Here is a 17660-nt window from a genome sequence, read left to right on the forward strand (position 1 = left end):
TGGTTATATTACTAATGCGATCCCCGCAATTTAAGTTTCTTCCAATCATTGATTATGTAAATATTTTGTTTTTATTTTTCAAAACAACAAATACATACACAAAATTGCCAGAAGTCGGGCACACTTAGAAAAAAATTGTAATCAGCTGGTAGAGCTACCAGCTAATCTTTTTATTGTATCATGGTTAAACCGAGTGAATTTAAAAACGTACATGTAAACATAAATGACTTGCTCTATTGACTCATGTTTAAGATCTGGAATAGAGCTATTACAATTATCAATGCAATCGAAAATCGATTACTTATTTGGTCTTAGTAATCGCTTAGCCGAAATCCGATTGTTTTTTTGACAACTGTCAGAATGATTCTTGTTGATAGAATTATAGGAGAACGTCAGTCACATTTTAATTCGTTCTAATCGTCTAAAGTCGAGCTTAATTGCAAACTTCTATTAAAAAAAGAGTTCCTTTCAAGTATTGTTGACTTCATGAAATCTTGTGCAAAGTGTTTTAAGCGCGTTCCGTTAAATATCTGCGAGGAATCACATTTCATATTTCTTGTTTTGTTTTATATGTACATACATACTATATGTATAGTGACGGCGAGAAGTTAGCTTAAAAGATTGTGCGACAATTCACATTGGAATTTATTGGCTGGCCTTTGCTTCCTTTCTACATACATACATATATACATTTTCGTATATTCTAAAAAAATTTGTGACAACATTCGTCTGTACGTTGCTTTGTGTTGGCAGAAGTGGTCAGCGGCTATTAAGAAGCCGCAAACAAATTAGCAAAACTGGAGTTGGAGCAGTGTTCACGTAAACTATCAAACGCCAACCTATCGATTGCAGACGAAGAATTTATATACAACGTCAACTGTGACATTGAACACTTTATAAAGCAAAGGCACAACAACGGGTACGTATTGATGCAGAGGATAAATAGAACAACAAAAAACCAAGAAGATGATTTAAACGTCCTGAAAGCAGTTTGTACCTGAACAATCACAGCTATAATAACATGTAGTGTCTTAACTCCAGTTTATTAAAAACTTTAATTTTTTCGAAATTTTTTCTAGTGATAGGTATTTTTACCCTACTTCCGGGAAACTATTTTTTTCTTGGGGGACCGACCCGGGACCCGCACTGGACCCGGATTCACTTGCCCGATATAGGCAATATAGGTATCGTACGAAACAAAGTTTTTTTTATTGAAAACATAATTTTAATGAACTGGTTAGAATCGGGTTATGCGGGTCGAAAGACCCACATTTCTGGATCCAGAAAAGGTATTAGCACAAATTGTGGCATTTTGGAAAGACAAGAGTGGCAGCAATCATTTTGCAACAGTCTTGTTGACCCCTATAGTGGGCCCTTTTTCGACTTTTTGGGGATTTTATAAAAAATCCGGGTCCGAAAAATCTACTATAACTTCTGAACCGTTTATAATATCCCCATCATGTGACCACTTGGTGGATAGGTATTTTCATAAGCTATGTATGTTGTCTATATCGGGTAAGTGTATCCGGGTCTAGACCAAGTCTTGAACCCGGATTTTCAGGTCGAAAATTTGGGGTCCCGGGTCCGTCCCCAAGAAAAAAATAATTCCCCGAAAAAAAAATCGAAAAAACCTAAGAGTTTTTACAAACTTAAGTTGTTTCCATATAGCTTAGCATTTGTCCCGGGTCAGACTCATTATGGACAATATATGTATCGGATCAAGAAGGGTCCCTTCGCCGACCACAAGTTTTAGCTATTTCTTGGGAAAGTCCGTACTTTCCGAAATATAGACCCTAAATGTTCCGTTAGAGCCCAATATATTCCAATATTTGCAAGACCAAACAAGTGTATCATCGGCGCCTACGGGACCGAAGTTGTCGTCCTGTGGCCGGGGATTTAGATTTCCTCCTCTGGATATGTCCAACTCCGGCTACACGATCGAAATTTTTTCTAAAATTGATACTTTTTTAAGTAACTGTGCTTAGAATGCCTTCTAGATTTTAGGAACCTTTCTTATTAACATCAGACTTCTTTAAAACTACCATTTGAACCATAAATTTGTGATGTCCTTTTCATTTCATACAATTTAACAAAATATACCAATATCTTATAAGTGACAAAATATCTTATATTAATATACAACTATATAAAATTTTCTTATAACTAAGTTAAATAAATAAATACATAACAAAACTTAACAAACCAAAAAAAAAAATCGAACCCTTACACCTAGCTGAACAACAGTTAAGCAAGGTGGAGAGGTGTGTGTTCGGCCGGGCCGAACTTTGAATACCCTCCACCATTTGCTAAAAAATTGGCAATTTAAAAAAAAAAAAAAAAATCCCTTCAAAATTCGGTTAAAATCTTAAAAATACCGAATGTACCCGTATATTAGGGTCTATAAGACGACATGGCGTGCATAGGAAACTTTTGTCACAAGCTATTACAATATTCAAATGCGAAACTTGAAAAAATCTGTTTATATATTATAAACCATCAAAATATCGAATATAGGGAGGTACCATGGGGGTTATAAAACATGAACACGCAGAGACAATTTTCTGGCATAGGCTGTAGTATGCATTACGAACTTAAAATGCAAAACTTGAAATAATTCCGTTAAATAATGTCGCTAAAATCATTAAAATACCGAAAATCGGGAGGTAACGTTATATATATACATGGCCCATTTTCAATACCAAAAGTCCTGCAGAAATAATACACATTTGAGTAAAATGTTATCAACCTACTTCATTTCGTTCCGAAGCTTAAGTGATTTCCACAGACGGATAGACGGACGGACATTGCTAAATCGACATAGAATTTTATGCTGATCAAGAATATATATACTTTGTGGGGTCTAAAATGTATATATGTATTTTATATATATTATAGCGGATGTAGAAAATACAAGCATAGAAACTACTAAATTCCTAAAAAAGAAAAAAGACATGAAAATCAATCAGACATGTTAAAAAAAATAATAAACTGCAATCAGGAGCTCAACGAGCATACATATATTTAAAAAAATCTCTCTTAAGATACTCATGGAACAAGTAAAATTACGCAGGGTCCACTACTTAAGACAAAAATCTTGAAACAAAACCCCAGCTGAATAGACTCGATTGTAATATTAGCGATTTGTGTTTAAGTTCCCTTTAAGTTCAGATATTCTTTTTATACCCTGCACCACATAGTGGTAAGGGTATTATGTCTTTGTGCATTTGTTTGTAACATGGAGCAGGAAACGAGATAGACCCATAGTTACTTTTGAGAACCTTCATAGAATCACTTTCTGAGTCGATTTATGCATGTCAGTCCGTCTGTCCGTCCGTCCGTCCGTCCGTCTGTCCATGTATTCTTGTGAACAAAATGCAGGTCGCATTTATTACCCGATTGAGATGAAATTTTCCAAACAATATTTTTTTGGCCCAAGGACGAACCCTATTGAAATTGGTGAGAATCGGATCAAATTTAGATATAGCTCCCATATATATCTTCATCCGATTTCGGGTTAAATGTGCACCAAAAATCCACTATCAGTCCAAATTACCTGAATTTTGGCACTCCCAACCGAGTTCGGCCTAGAAGCAAGTATATCAAATTTGGAGAAAATCGGTTCAGATATAGCTATAGCTCCCATATATATCTTTCATCCGATTTGATCTTTAAGTCCCTCACATTCCTACTATGCACTCCACAACCGTGATATTTGGTACCAGATATTAGATGGAGCACAGAAATAGCTGTTTTAAATTTTATCGAAATCGGTTCAGATTTGGATATAGCTCCCATATATATCTTCATCCGATTTCGGGTTAATTGACCACCAAATGGCCAATATCAGCCCAAATGGCCAGAATTTTGGCACATGAGACCGAGATTAGCCTTAAAGAAAATACAACAAATTTGGAGAAAATCGGTTCAGAAACAGCTATAGCTCCCATATATATCTTCATCCGATTTCGGGTTAAACGTGCACCAAATGTCCACTATCAGTCCAAATTACCTGAATTTTAGTACATCGGACCAAATTCAGCCTAGAAGCAAGTATATCAAATTTGGAGAAAATCGGTTCAGATATAGCTATAGCTCCCATATATATCTTTCATCCGATTTGGTGTTTAAGCCTCTCACATTCGTAATATGCACTCCACAAGAATGATATTTGGTACCAGATATAAGATACAGCCCAGAAATAGCTGTTTGTAATTTTATCGAAATCGGTTCAGATTTGGATATAGCTCCCATATATATCTTCATCCGATTTCGGGTTAATTGTGCACCAAATGGCCAATATAAGTCCAAATGGACTGAATTTTAGTACATCGGACCAAATTCAGCCTAGAAGCAAGTATATAAATAATAATTAATAATTTAGTGAAAATCGGTTCAGATATAGGTATAGCAACCATATATATGTTTCATCCGATTTAATGTTTTAGTCCCATATATTCGTAATATTCACTCTACAACCGTGATATTTGGTACCAGGTATTAGATGGAGCACAGGAAAAGCTGTTTTAAATTTTATCGAAATCGGTTCAGATTTGGATATAGCTCTCATATATATCTTCATCCGATTTCGGGTTAAATGTGCACTAAATGGTCAATATCAGCCCAAATCACTAGTCTAGAAGCTAATACGTAAAATTTGGAGAAACCCGGCTCAGAGATAGCTATAGTTCGTAAAATGCACGATAGAATTAGATAGATTTTGATTTTGTACCAAATATCTCATAGAGCTCTGAAATGCCCTGTATAAACCTTTTTACGAGAGCTCTACTAAATATGCATAGTGGTGTAGGGTATCATATAGTCGGCCCCGTCCGACTTTTGAGCTTTCCTTACTGGTTTATTATAAATTGTAACTTCAGTGCAATGTGGAAAATTTTTCGCGGTAAAGAATAACCGAAATTTCATTTATTAATTTAGTCATCTTCATGATACAAGAGATTAAATGATTAAATTTAAACACAACCCTAAACCTAGAGAATTGTAATTTCAAATTTACCAATAAGCAAGTAAATTTTAACAAGTATTTATACCCTTCACCACATAATGGTAAGGGTATTATGTCTTTGTGCATTTGTTTGTAATATGGAGAAGAAAGCGAGATAGACCCATAGTTACTTTTGAGGATCTCCATAGAATCACTTTCTGAGTTGATTTAGGCATGTCAGTCCGTCCGTCTGTCCATGTATTCTTGTGAACAAAATGCAGGTCGCATTTATTATCCGATTGAGATGAAATTTTGCAAACAACATTTGTTTGACCCAAGGACGAACCCTATTGAAATTGAAGATAATCGGTAAAAATTTAGATATAGCTCCCATATACATCTTCGTCCGATTTGCCTTTTATTGTGCACCAAACATGTAATATCCGCCCGAATACAACCAAATTAGGCCTGAAAATAAGTATGCCAAATTTGATCGAAATCGGTTCAGATATAGCTATAGCTCCCATATATATTGTTCATCCGATTTGTTATTTCTGCCCTCCGCAGCCGTAATATGCACTCTGTAACAACAATATTTGGGGAAATATATCAAATGCAGTTCAGAAATACCTTTGCTAAATTTTATCGAGATCGGTTTAGATTTGAATATAGCTCCCATACATAACTTCGTCCGATTTACGTTTTTTTGTGCACCAAACGTCTAATATTTGCACAAACGGGATAAAATTTGGCACATACGACCGAATTGAGTCTAGAAGGTAGTATGTCGAATTTGGTGAAGATCGGTTCAGATATAGCTATAGCTCCCTTATACATTGTTCATCCGATTTGTTGTATTTGTTACCCATAACCGTAATATGCACTCCGTAACAACGATATACAGGGAAATATATAAATTAGAGCTCAGAAATATCTTTGCACAAATTTTATCGAGATCGGTTCAGATTTGGATATAGCTCCCATATATATCTTTATCTGATTTCAAATTAATTTTGCACCAAATGGGCAATACAAGTCCGAATTTAAAAGATACAAATGCTTCGTCATATTTAGCCCTTTGAACTTTAAACTATAATTATAATCATAGCATGTTTGATTGAATTCTCCCATAAAAACTTTTATTTGTTATGTGGAGCTCTACTAAATTAGCAAAGTGGTGTAGGGTATCATAAAGTTGGCCCCGCCCGACTTTTATTAAGGACTTTCTGTTTTTTTTATCGAACGTTTCCACGTCTCACATTCCCACCCCTGCCGAGGGGCGACCTCACTTTACGTAGGGATCCGCATCATAATGGGAATTTAGAAGGAACAAAACCAGCTGCAGAATCTAATTCATCATCTAGTTTGCCAAAAATATAAAACATGTATTTTAATTGTTTAAAAATAAAATTCTAGATTTAATAACTTCTAAACGCATACCAAAATCTACATCACAGCACACAGAATTAAAGTCACCCATTGAATAATTCGTGCGGGGAAAATCGATATATAATAATTGGTAATATTTACTAGATCTTAACTGAACATTGATTCGAATAGATAAGATTAGGAAATCTGAAGGTATATTACCATTTAATATTTTTTCTAATTCTATCTAATCAATTTTAGGCTGCTAGCATAATAAGGCAAAAAAAATACTATTCCAATGTAAACCTCGTAAGGCAAATAGCAGAAATTGTTTTTGCACGGATTCTATTTTATCTGAGTATATTGCATATTGCGGATCCCATACAACAGAACCGTATTCTAATATAGGTCTAACAAGAGACGTAAATAATTGTTTTGTTATATATGGATCAGAAAATTATTTGCCCACCGTCTAACAAAACCTAAAACACCATTTGCTTTATTTACCATTGTTATTACATGGCTATTAAAATTTAATTTTGGATCCATAAAGAGGCCAAGATCGACAAATGAATCTTCAGTTGATAATGAATGACCGTCAATATTATATTGCAATATCAGAGAAGAAGATCTGGAGAAGCACATATGCTTACATTTGCTTAAATCGTTTTGAAGTAAACTAGCTTGCTTATTACAATTATGGGAAATGATCTGCATACATTAACAATTTCGAGTAATTTATGGAATCGGGTAAATCGTGGTTAAATGAAAGAAAGAGGACCGGTCCAAGGTGACTTCCTTGCGGAACACCTGATGGAACGTTAATCGTTTTGGTTGTTGTGATCTATCTTGTAAATAAGATGATATCCATTTGACTAAGTTTGTGTTGAAACCCATATAATTCAATTTATATATTAGGAGTTCATGGTTAACCCTATCAAAAGCTTTACTAAAATCAGTATAAATTGTATCAGTTTGTTTACGCTGAACAAATCCTTTTATTACTGTTGACATAAATTGTATAAGATTTGTTGTAGTTGAAAGACCACTACGAAAACCATGCTGATATGGACTCATTATAGATTGAATTTTCAGTGAAATTACTGCAGTAATTAATTTTTCGAACAATTTTGGTATGACACTTAATTTTGCAGTTCCTCTATAATTTGATACATTTGTAAGGCTACCAGACTTATGTAAAGGTATAATATAAGTTTTTTTCATAAAGTAGGAAAGTGACCAAATTTAGGTGAACAAAATTAACAATATAGTTAAAGGGAGTGCAAATGTGTCTGAACAATACATTAGAATTATATAAGGTATGCCATCCGGGCCTGGACATATAATAGCTTTTAAACTACGCAGACTATTGGATACCTCTTGACGTTGTAGAAAAGGCATACAAATTTGATCAGACTGGGACAATTTATTAGAATACGAATCTTTAATTTGGCAAGATGTACTGGAATAGTGCCTGTGAAAAATTCCTTATTGCTATATTTCAATACTGAGGGCTTTGAGGAAACCTTTCGTTTTAGGTTAACGAAATCAAAAAAAAATTTAGGATTGGATTTAAAATTATTTTTAATCTTGTCGAGGTAAATATTATATAATCTACGAGAATCTTAAGTATATTTAGACCTAGCAACAGAGTAATTAGTGTAGTCGATTGTTAAGCCTGATTTTTTATATTTACGAAAAAGCTTAATTTTAGAATTTCTTAAACTTGATAACTCATTCACATTTACCACTTTTCTCACATATTTTAATTTTAAAGAAAATCGCGAAAAAAAATAGTAGAACGTCATTATCGTGTTTACAATATCGGGTTCCTAATACAATTACAATTCATTTCATCCCAAAAAGCAAAAGTATAGTCTCCCCAAAATCTGTATATAGCACAAAATCTGTACAGCACAATCATTTGACTGATCCCCTTTGGGCACAACAAAGAACCACATCATACGATCTCGTGAGTGTGTGATAGTGCCGCCCATATCTGTTAGTTTGTAAGAAGTAGCTTAAGTAAATGTAGTCCTAGTAAAAACGAAATCGTGATTTCGAAGAGTCCCATTGTATAAAAAAAAACAATATATTATGGACACTATATAAACAATATATACCGAGCAATGACGCAACATTTTGTTTTCAATAAAAACTAAATCTGATGATAAATCTGAATATAAATTGTATATAATAACGTGAAGCAATTCTATATGATATTTAACGTCCAATAGAATTATTCTTTAGAAAAGGTTGAGTGTTACATGGAATCACACAACTATTCTTACTTATTTTCAATTTAATTATTCTATACCGAATAAAATCTTTAAGATTTTTGTATTTACTCAGCTGGAAATATTACGAAGAAAAAATAAATTCTTATAGCTTGCGAAATGCGCAAATGTAAATATCGAAGTAGTCTCTAAAGTTTAGCCAAAATCATATTTTTAACGGCGGTGTTGATAATCTAAATGTCTATAAATCAGATTTTTGTTAAGCTGAACGCTACAGATGGTGTATTTTAATCCCGATAAACAAACATTTCCAGTCTTTCCAGTACTATACAATCTTGATCAAAATTCTTTTAGCCCCATATATGTTAAAAGTATTCAAATAATCTACATTCCCGTATGCCTCATTCTATCGCAACTAATGTTCATCTTCTTTTGTATTTAGTAACACACATTTCTCCTATTTTATATCTACTGCCACAACCATTTGCTGCATTAATTTGTTTTTCTTTCTATTTTACGTTAAAACATTTTTACATGCACCGCTGTGTCGAATACCTTACCACGGTACGGTGCACAAATGAGTGTAGTTTGCAGTTTATCCAAAACATTACATATTACATTTGTTTTCCGCGTTATTGCATTTTTTCCTACGAATACTGATTGCTGCATTTGGTTGCAAATAACTCCACTGCTACTACCTTGTGCCACAAGTTCCAAATAATACCCAGAAAGACCTGTTTGTTAGACTGGTGCTGCAACTAAAATATAGTTAAGACTTGTGCTGCTAACATCATTACGTTGGCAGAGTCTTACATGTTCAATGTATTCATTTCTTTATAACGTTACTTCTCAAGCTTAGGTAGCCTTATTTCGGCTACAATGGTAAATGTTGGCCACAAAAAGAAAGAAAAAGTGCAATTTATTGCAGTATTTGTGTGTCATAGTTACTGCGCTGTCAGCAACGCAGGCAAATATCGTAAGTACAAATTTTAAAATATTAATTTCCAAGAAGGGATCTTTGTTTTTAATTACTCTAGAACTTTGTAAATGAAAGCAGTTTTCGTAAAAGTTGGACGTTTGGTCTACGGACGTTATAGAAAAGTGAATTTTTATTTCTTTGGGTCTCTGAATGAAATCCATACTTTCCTGATCTTTTCGACCTTATGATCCACTAAAACCGAATTATTCTTGTAGTTTTTTTCACTTCAAATATTATTATTTATATTTCCATTTTTCCATTTATATTTCCTTTTCTATCCCTAAAAATCGTTAAAAAATATTTCCTCAAATCCTTCTCCTCCTTGCAGTGTACTTCTTAAAAGGTCATTTCTAAAAACCTAAACAAAGTACAGTTACGTGGTACCAAACTCAACAAAAGGCAGTAGAGTAGAATAGGAGTAGTCGAGTCAATTTTTACCTATTGGTATCTTGTTGATAACACTTCTTTGTGGAAACACATATTCTTATTATTTTATTTACTTTTATTACAAAAAAAAATACAATCTTAAAGTATGTGGCCACTACAAGAAAAAAAATTAAAAGAATACTTGATATATTCGCTCTGTTGATTCGGAGATCAAAAAATAAACAATCTGTTGTAGGCATAATATAATAAAACAACGACGAAGAATGTACTACAACAATAACCCGACAAATTCTGGATTGGAGTAACTGTATTTGTATTCTGTTCTGTTGTGTCTTTCATTATTTTTGTTGCTCTCATTCAAACGTTGCGTTCGATAAAAAATTCTTTCGATTCTCGTTTCTTGAGTGTCACCTGATGATGTAATAAACAATGGGAATCAAACATAGCGTGCGTTCAATGACCGCTGGTTATATTCCGAAAGCCGTTCTTAAATGAAGCAGTAACTGAAAAGGGTGTGGGGACTATAAAACCACTTTTACGGGCATTTTGTTGATAATGAAATCAATTGGAAGCCAAATATAATAATATAAATTTTGAAAGAGTTAAGTCGAGGTAGCTTTATAATCATACTCAAGGCCAAAGTTATGGAACGATCAATACTAATAGACATTTTGCACGGACTTTGTGTCCCAAATGGAATTAATACATATTTATTGAGACGATATATACAGCGGATAAAATGGAACAAGAACATAATTTTGATAGGATAGTGAAATCGACATACAGGTCACAATTATCGAAACTAATATTGGCAAGAGGAGGATACTAAAGAAGCGGGCGAAAAGGACAAATATTTTGTCTGAAATATTTTTAATGCTAAGTGCGACATGAATTACAAATATACCCACCAAGAGAAGGAAAGGTTAATGGAGAGAGAGAGAGTGGAGTTAGCAGTGCCGTCTTCTTAGCCGGGACAAGGTTTTAGCAAACTTGTAGATGATGATGAGATCTATGTTTGAAAATAACGTTAGAGTTTATATCTCTCACCTGCAAATAGCCGACGTCTCTTGTTGAATAACATTTGACATCTGCATAGCAGGTGTTCAATCGCCTCTATATCTTCTTCCATATTCCATCTTGAAGTCAGATATCTGATACTACGGTGGTCAATTAATATGCCTACCGCGATTCTTAGTATGCCTAACGAGATGGGTCTAAGTGTCATCTTCTTCCGGCTTATTGGTGGTTTAACTGGGAAACTCCTCGACCTAATTCATCAGCCACTTCAGTTCCCACTATATTGCTATATCCTGGAACCCGATAAAGCTTATTGCAATCGCGAATTTCAATCAGGGCTTTCTTGCTGTCAAGACTATTTAAAGGCAATTGACTTGATAGCTTTAAGGGTCACCTGACATTTATAGTCATTGGTCCCGTTATGCTATTGCATAGTTCTTTTATCGTCTCGGCCTAGTAAGTAAACATTTTCCTAGTTGCTACATGAACAAAATTCAAAACTAAATTTAAAAAAAATAAATTTTAATTAGAGCTTTTTGAACTAAATTACTTAATATTTGTTCTTCTTTTTTTTTCATATTTTTGTAGTGTTTTACTATTTCCACCAGTTAACAATTTCCGTCGATTCCTAATACATCAGGCATGTGAGAATTTTCGGCAAAAATATGACATATTTACATTTTCTGTGGGACAGGGTCCTTTCCGCCGAACAGTAGTCTGTTTCAAAAATCAACTAATAGATCCTCAGAAATTTACGGATAATGCAGCGATAAATTCTATCGAAACGTGAGTTCATTTTTTAGTAATGTGAATTAACAAAAATAATTGTATATTATTATTATTATATATTTACAGACGCCACAAGCACAACAGTAACCCAATAAAAAGTTGGCGATCGGACAAACGACAAAGTGAACCTCTCAATATCTCCACCAACAATAATAATTCATCAAACAATATTAAGCGAGAGAAAAAAATGGGAGTCGAAAGGAATTTAATTGATGTTAAATGTGAGTCAATGCGTAATAATTGTTATTCAAATATTGAATATGTAACAAACTTTTCGTCGTTCAAGTGGATACTTGTTTTGCTGCTGTATATATTATTATATGTGTTAATCGCAATCATTGCAGTATGTTCACCAAATTTGTTGCTAATGAATACTTCGTGTAATCTCTATATGAATTTGTACCACATTTTCGTGTTGTGTTTTTGTCTTAAAACCAAAATGATATTGGATTGCAGCAATAATAGCAAACAGTGTGTTTGTAGATTTGATAACTTTTCGAGACACAGAGAGGTACGATAGTCGCTTGCATGACAACTGTTGTGGTAATTAGATACCGTACAGAAGACAAATCCCATATACTGCCATGTGGTTTATTTTGAAGATGTGAAAAATATCATAATCACAAAACAACGTATGAACTCATATCGGGTATCTGAAGTGGAATCTTCCCACCTTTGCTATTTATTTTTTGTTTTGTCTTTGCTTACAAATTGGGTCAAATCCGTTGTATTATTATTAAACAACTTTAAAAATGGGTTGTCATCAACAAGGCAAATTCTTTGATTGTTCATTCGTACAGAACTCAAAAACCATGAATATGCTAAAAATCCTGATTATTATATGAGGCTTATAAATGAGGGTTTAATTTCGATTTTTCTATACTTGCACCACACACTTATTGTAATATTATTCTCAAGCCATTTTGGTATGTTGGGATGTTTCTGGATTTTATGGTGGTTTCTGGATCTTTTACAAAAATATTGCATTTTTTATGGCAACTCTTATAAAGCAAGTACGTTAAATTAAATCGATTAATTATAATTAATAATTAATATTTTTTCTTTTGTGTTCCCATTATTATGAGAATGTCTGGCGAAAAATAATACCTAATCAATTGTCATCATTTTCTTACAAGATTCAAAAGAAATATGTATAGGTCACAATGTGAACATAGCCTTCATATAACGATAATAGCTAATTTCATGTATTTTTCTTAAGTTTATAGTATATTCTTCACTTTAGTTCTTACATACGCTACGAACTAAGTATTATTATACCCTACAACACTATGTGTTGGGGGTATTATAAGTTTGATTGGGCCAGAATTTATGTAACACCTCGAAATATTGGTTTCCCATATAGGAAAGTATATATGGATCTTCCTAGCTCGCCGAGCTGAGTCGATCTAGCTATGTATGTCCGTCCGTCCGTCTGTCCATGTTAATTTGTAATCACTCTACAGGTCGCAATTATGGCCCGATCCTTACGAAATTTTGCACGAAGGTGGGGTTAGGGTCAGAATAGAAGCCTATTTCTTTTGGAGATGATCGCCAAATGTTTAGGGTTTGAAATGGACCAAATACTGAAAAAATGTCGGATTTTGCAGTAGCTATACAGGTCGCAATTATAGACCAATCGACGCGGAATTTCGCATGTAGCTAGAGTTTAGGGCGGGGAAGAAGCCTACCAATTTGGGTGGTCATCGGATAATATTGAGCGGGTAAAATAGACCATATATTTTGTGTTGAAAAAATTCAACATTTTTCATTAAACCGTGAATATTTTAAATCCCGTCGAAATCACAAAGCCATGACAAGGTTACTTCTGACCTTTACATTGATGTTAACATCCAACAAATCGGATATATGTGCGATATATATGTCTATCAAAGAAGATATGCTTGAAAGATCTCTTATATGTCGAGAACGGCTGAACTGATTTCGACAGTTCTCATTACTTCAGAATGGCCTCTTGTTAGGAAAGAAAAAGCGTCTAAAAAATCGCATAAAAATATCTCTCTAAAGATGAAAATATTGGATTTGTAACATTTTCTCATATTTTTTTCAATTTTGTCATATTTTTGGCATATTTTCATTTTGAATTAAACATTTGGTAATATTTCTACAGCTCACAAAACTAAGTAGTTAGGATATCAGGATATCATATACAGATCGCATTTATGGTCCGATCCTTACGAAATTTTGCATGGGGAGAAGATGAGGGTCAGAATAGATGCCTACTCTTTTTGGAGATGATCGTTGTATATTTAGGGGTTGAAATGGACCAAAAAACTGCAAAATTGTCAGCAGGTCGTAATTATCGCCCGATCCTCACGCACATTTGAATAGGGGTTACCGCACATTGCAAAAGCCAAGCAGTTTTGGATGGCCATCCAAAAATATTCAATGTGTGAAATAGTTTGCCAACTTTTGTAGACAAAATACGAAAATGTCGATTCCAGTGACTTTTTGGAGAATTCACAAATACAGGAGAGACGCACTTCTGACTATTTCGTTGTAGAGTGTAGTCAAATGTCTGTATCTCATATAGATGCGTTTCAGTCAAAAACCAATAATAAATGTTAATCTTTTGCCACTTCTGAGAGATTATAGGTCTTTGGGAAATATTGGTTCCAGATCTAGGAAGACCATTTACGTGCAACATCTAACAATAAATTGGAAATGAGCAAATTCGTTTAAGTTGTTATTATTCGAAAATTAGAGAACGAAACATGATGGTTTTCTTTTATTATTTGTCACAATATCTTGTGGAATTATTTCGAGTATCTCGCCTATATAAACTGTATGGTTTATTATAGTGTTGTAGGGTATTCAACGGTCGGCCCCGCTCGACTGTAGCCTTTGCTTACTTGTTGAATATAAAGTCTACAAGCCGATTAAACCGATGTTATTTACTTCGCTAGAAACCCGAAGTAAAATTTATTTCAACAGCCAAGACATTTTATGGAAGGACATTGTGACGTGATGATTGATTTACTTGATACACATACAACGTCAACAGATTGATGTATCCTCAATGTAACATAAAATCTGTGTTCTCTTTGATAACAAGGAGCTTATATTTAACAGTGTTTTTCAACCGGTAATATATTAATGCAGTGGTTGACCATCTTAAATTGCCATATTAAAATTAGAGATCGCTTCGGACAAGATTTCTAAATGATTAATTTGGCGACTTGCAGTTATGAACCGATTTGAACAGCAACAATTGATTTAAAAGATTTAAGTCTATTTACTAATTTTAGCTAAAGCGGATTTCTTGGGAAACGTGAAACTGACATTTTATTTTCACTCGATTTGCTACTGCGATCATTCGATCACAAGTTGCAAATATATTCTATGCAACGTGACTTTATTAAAAATCGGTGTAATGTTTTTATTTGTAGACTTCTGACTAAGCCGCGAAATGTGGTTCCAGTGTGTGGGAATAGGTTTCGAGTGCTAGCAGTAGATAGGAGTAATTGTTCAGATATCTATGACAACCCTTTTCGGAAGACGTACCATAAGAAATCTAAACCTTACACTAATAATGTTAGTATAAATATTGTAAACTGTGTTTCTATGAACGTTATAATTACTAAAAAGATTGAAAAAAAGATTCGAAATGTTTCCCTGGTGCAAGAGGTACCAGAGGGATTCGGCCATTTTCTCACCTGACCTATGCCTGATAAAACTATTGCGATAACAATTTTAAACAAAATCGGATACTCTATCCGCTTTCAGTGCGATAAGCAATATTATAATTTTGTCAATTTTTGGGAGCCAGTACCGGGTGGAGTATAATGATGCTGCCATCTACGAACTTAATCTATGTTTGACAAAAAATTAGGATGTACAAGTTCGAATCAAGTCAAAATGTTGATGTCAATATTAAATTTGATCTACCCCATAAAAAGCGCACGTCAGAATACCTGATGAATATGTAGTAACCTACATCTTTCAAACGCCGGCTCCCCCACCCCGACAATAATAAATCGTGTTTTGGGATTTTACAACATTAAAACTCATCTATATGTGGATAAACAGGCACAAACACACACTCGTACTACACTCACCTTAAATACAATACAGCCAAATTTCAAGGTCGCCCTCATTTAATATGATGCCATAGCCAACATACATACCTGCTTTTGTTTTGTTTTGATGCGTAAACTTGTAAATCCATTTCTCTTTGAACTCTCTGCCGCTCTTTGTGCATCATAATGGTAGTCATGCTCACCTTCAATTTTGAGAATCTTCATTTGTTGTGGATTACTCGATACTCTGTGGCACCCTACTTTCGGGAATTTGGACATGGTATGAGCCAAATCATGGCAGTCAAACATAATAAAAACGAATGTCAAGCATATTTAATTGCCAGTTTTTATATTTATTTATTTGCCATTTGTCTGTGTGAATGGTTCTCAATTAACAGTCTCTTTTAACATATAAAAACAATGCGTCGAATGGGAGAAAAACAAAAGAGCGTAAAAACAAATAACACATTTATGTAGGTCAAGCCGCGCCAGCTATGGCTATTCATACTTTGGTTGAATGATAATAAAGTGTTTTATGAATGGCAAACCACAACAAAGCCAGGCAATAGGAATAAATATGGTTGTATTTGTATTTATTGGAATTAGTTATGTGTTTTTCGAAAAAGGACTATCTGCACACATATCCTTAAAGAAGCAACTGTCTACGTCCATAATGTATAACATTTGTTTTTTTTTGTCTCTTTTCTTTTCAGTAAATAAATCTAACAGCCTAGACTTGTATCGACCACCGGCATTGCGAAACAATGTCAGCGAGTCCTCGTCTAGGATGTTAGCATGTAATGCAACCGAGACATTTCATGACATTCATTCCTCTTCTGTGACGTCGGAATCGCTTGCTACCTCGATATCGTGCAATAACTCACCAATACATAGGAAAACGAATACAAACGGCATTGTGGATATTGCGACCTCGACACAACAAAATGGCTTCGACTCAAATCCACAAAAACACCACCAACAACAACAATCACAAGAGGCAGCCGACGAAACATGTAAACCACCGCAAAGGTTAGTGTAACTCTTGTATTTATATGAGAATATCCACGAGCTTGTGTGTTTGTAAGAAACTATTTTTTATTGTTTGTGTCGTCATTTTCATACAGTCAACGACCTCGAAGGCCGAACGTTCCAACTTCTTACTGTGTATGTTTTTGCTTTGACATGGTTTTTTATGTTAACCAGTTAAGGGCACAAAATAATAAACGGGAATAATTAAATGTAGCCATTCAAATTCACTTGATGGGTTATTCTACCAACTCTATATAATGATAAAAAGCATTGTGTTTTGTTTGTATATTTTTTTTTGGTTAATTGTATACCAACATGGGCTTAACTCTAGTTTAGTAAAAACTCTTCAATTTTTTCGAAAATTTTTTCAGTGGTAGGTATTTTAACCATGATCCCGGGAAACTATTTTTTTCTTGGGGGACGGACCTGGGACCCCAGATTTTTGACCCGTAAGTCCGGGTTCAAGACCCCGACTAGACCCGGATCCACTTACCCGATATGGACAATATGGGTATCGTTGGAAAGCTTATGAAAATACCTATCCAACAAGTGGTCACATGATGGGGTAGGATGTTACGGTTCGGTTATAGTCAAATTATCGATTTTTTGGACCCGGATTTTTTATAAAACCCCCAAAAAGTCAAAAAAGGGTCCATTATGAGGGACAACAAAATTGATGCCAAATTATAGCTGACACTTTTACCTTTCCAAAATGCTACAATTTGTGCCAATACCTTCACTGAGTCCAGAGATATGGGTCTTTCCATCCGCATAACCCGATTCTATCCAGTTCATTAAAACTATGTTTTCAATAAAAAATGGTATATTTTGCGTAAGAATGAAATTAAGAAATCTTTGGTCCGCGTTAGCCGGTG

General features: G+C 34.3%; 1 protein-coding gene across 2 annotated transcripts in view; it reads left to right on the forward strand.

Annotated features, from left to right (window-relative positions):
* The first annotated feature begins 775 nt into the window (after positions 1 to 775).
* Positions 776 to 17660, forward strand: part of LOC101887451 (ras guanine nucleotide exchange factor P) — a 44033-nt gene continuing 27148 nt past the window's right edge. The window contains exons 1-4 of one of the 2 annotated variants that reach the window (XM_005181732.4): positions 776 to 919; positions 11519 to 11716; positions 11786 to 11940; positions 16470 to 16785. In XM_005181732.4, coding sequence (XP_005181789.1) covers positions 11907 to 11940; positions 16470 to 16785 — 350 coding nt within the window. In that variant the 5' untranslated portion in view covers positions 776 to 919; positions 11519 to 11716; positions 11786 to 11906. Of the gene's footprint in view, positions 920 to 11336; positions 11387 to 11518; positions 11717 to 11785; positions 11941 to 16469; positions 16786 to 17660 lie in introns of those variants that run through there. The other variant, XM_059131908.1, reaches the window with a different exon arrangement.

The sequence above is a fragment of the Musca domestica genome, unplaced genomic scaffold, assembly GCF_030504385.1.
Source record: "Musca domestica strain aabys unplaced genomic scaffold, Musca_domestica.polishedcontigs.V.1.1 9, whole genome shotgun sequence".
NCBI classification, from domain to species: Eukaryota; Metazoa; Arthropoda; class Insecta; order Diptera; family Muscidae; genus Musca; species Musca domestica.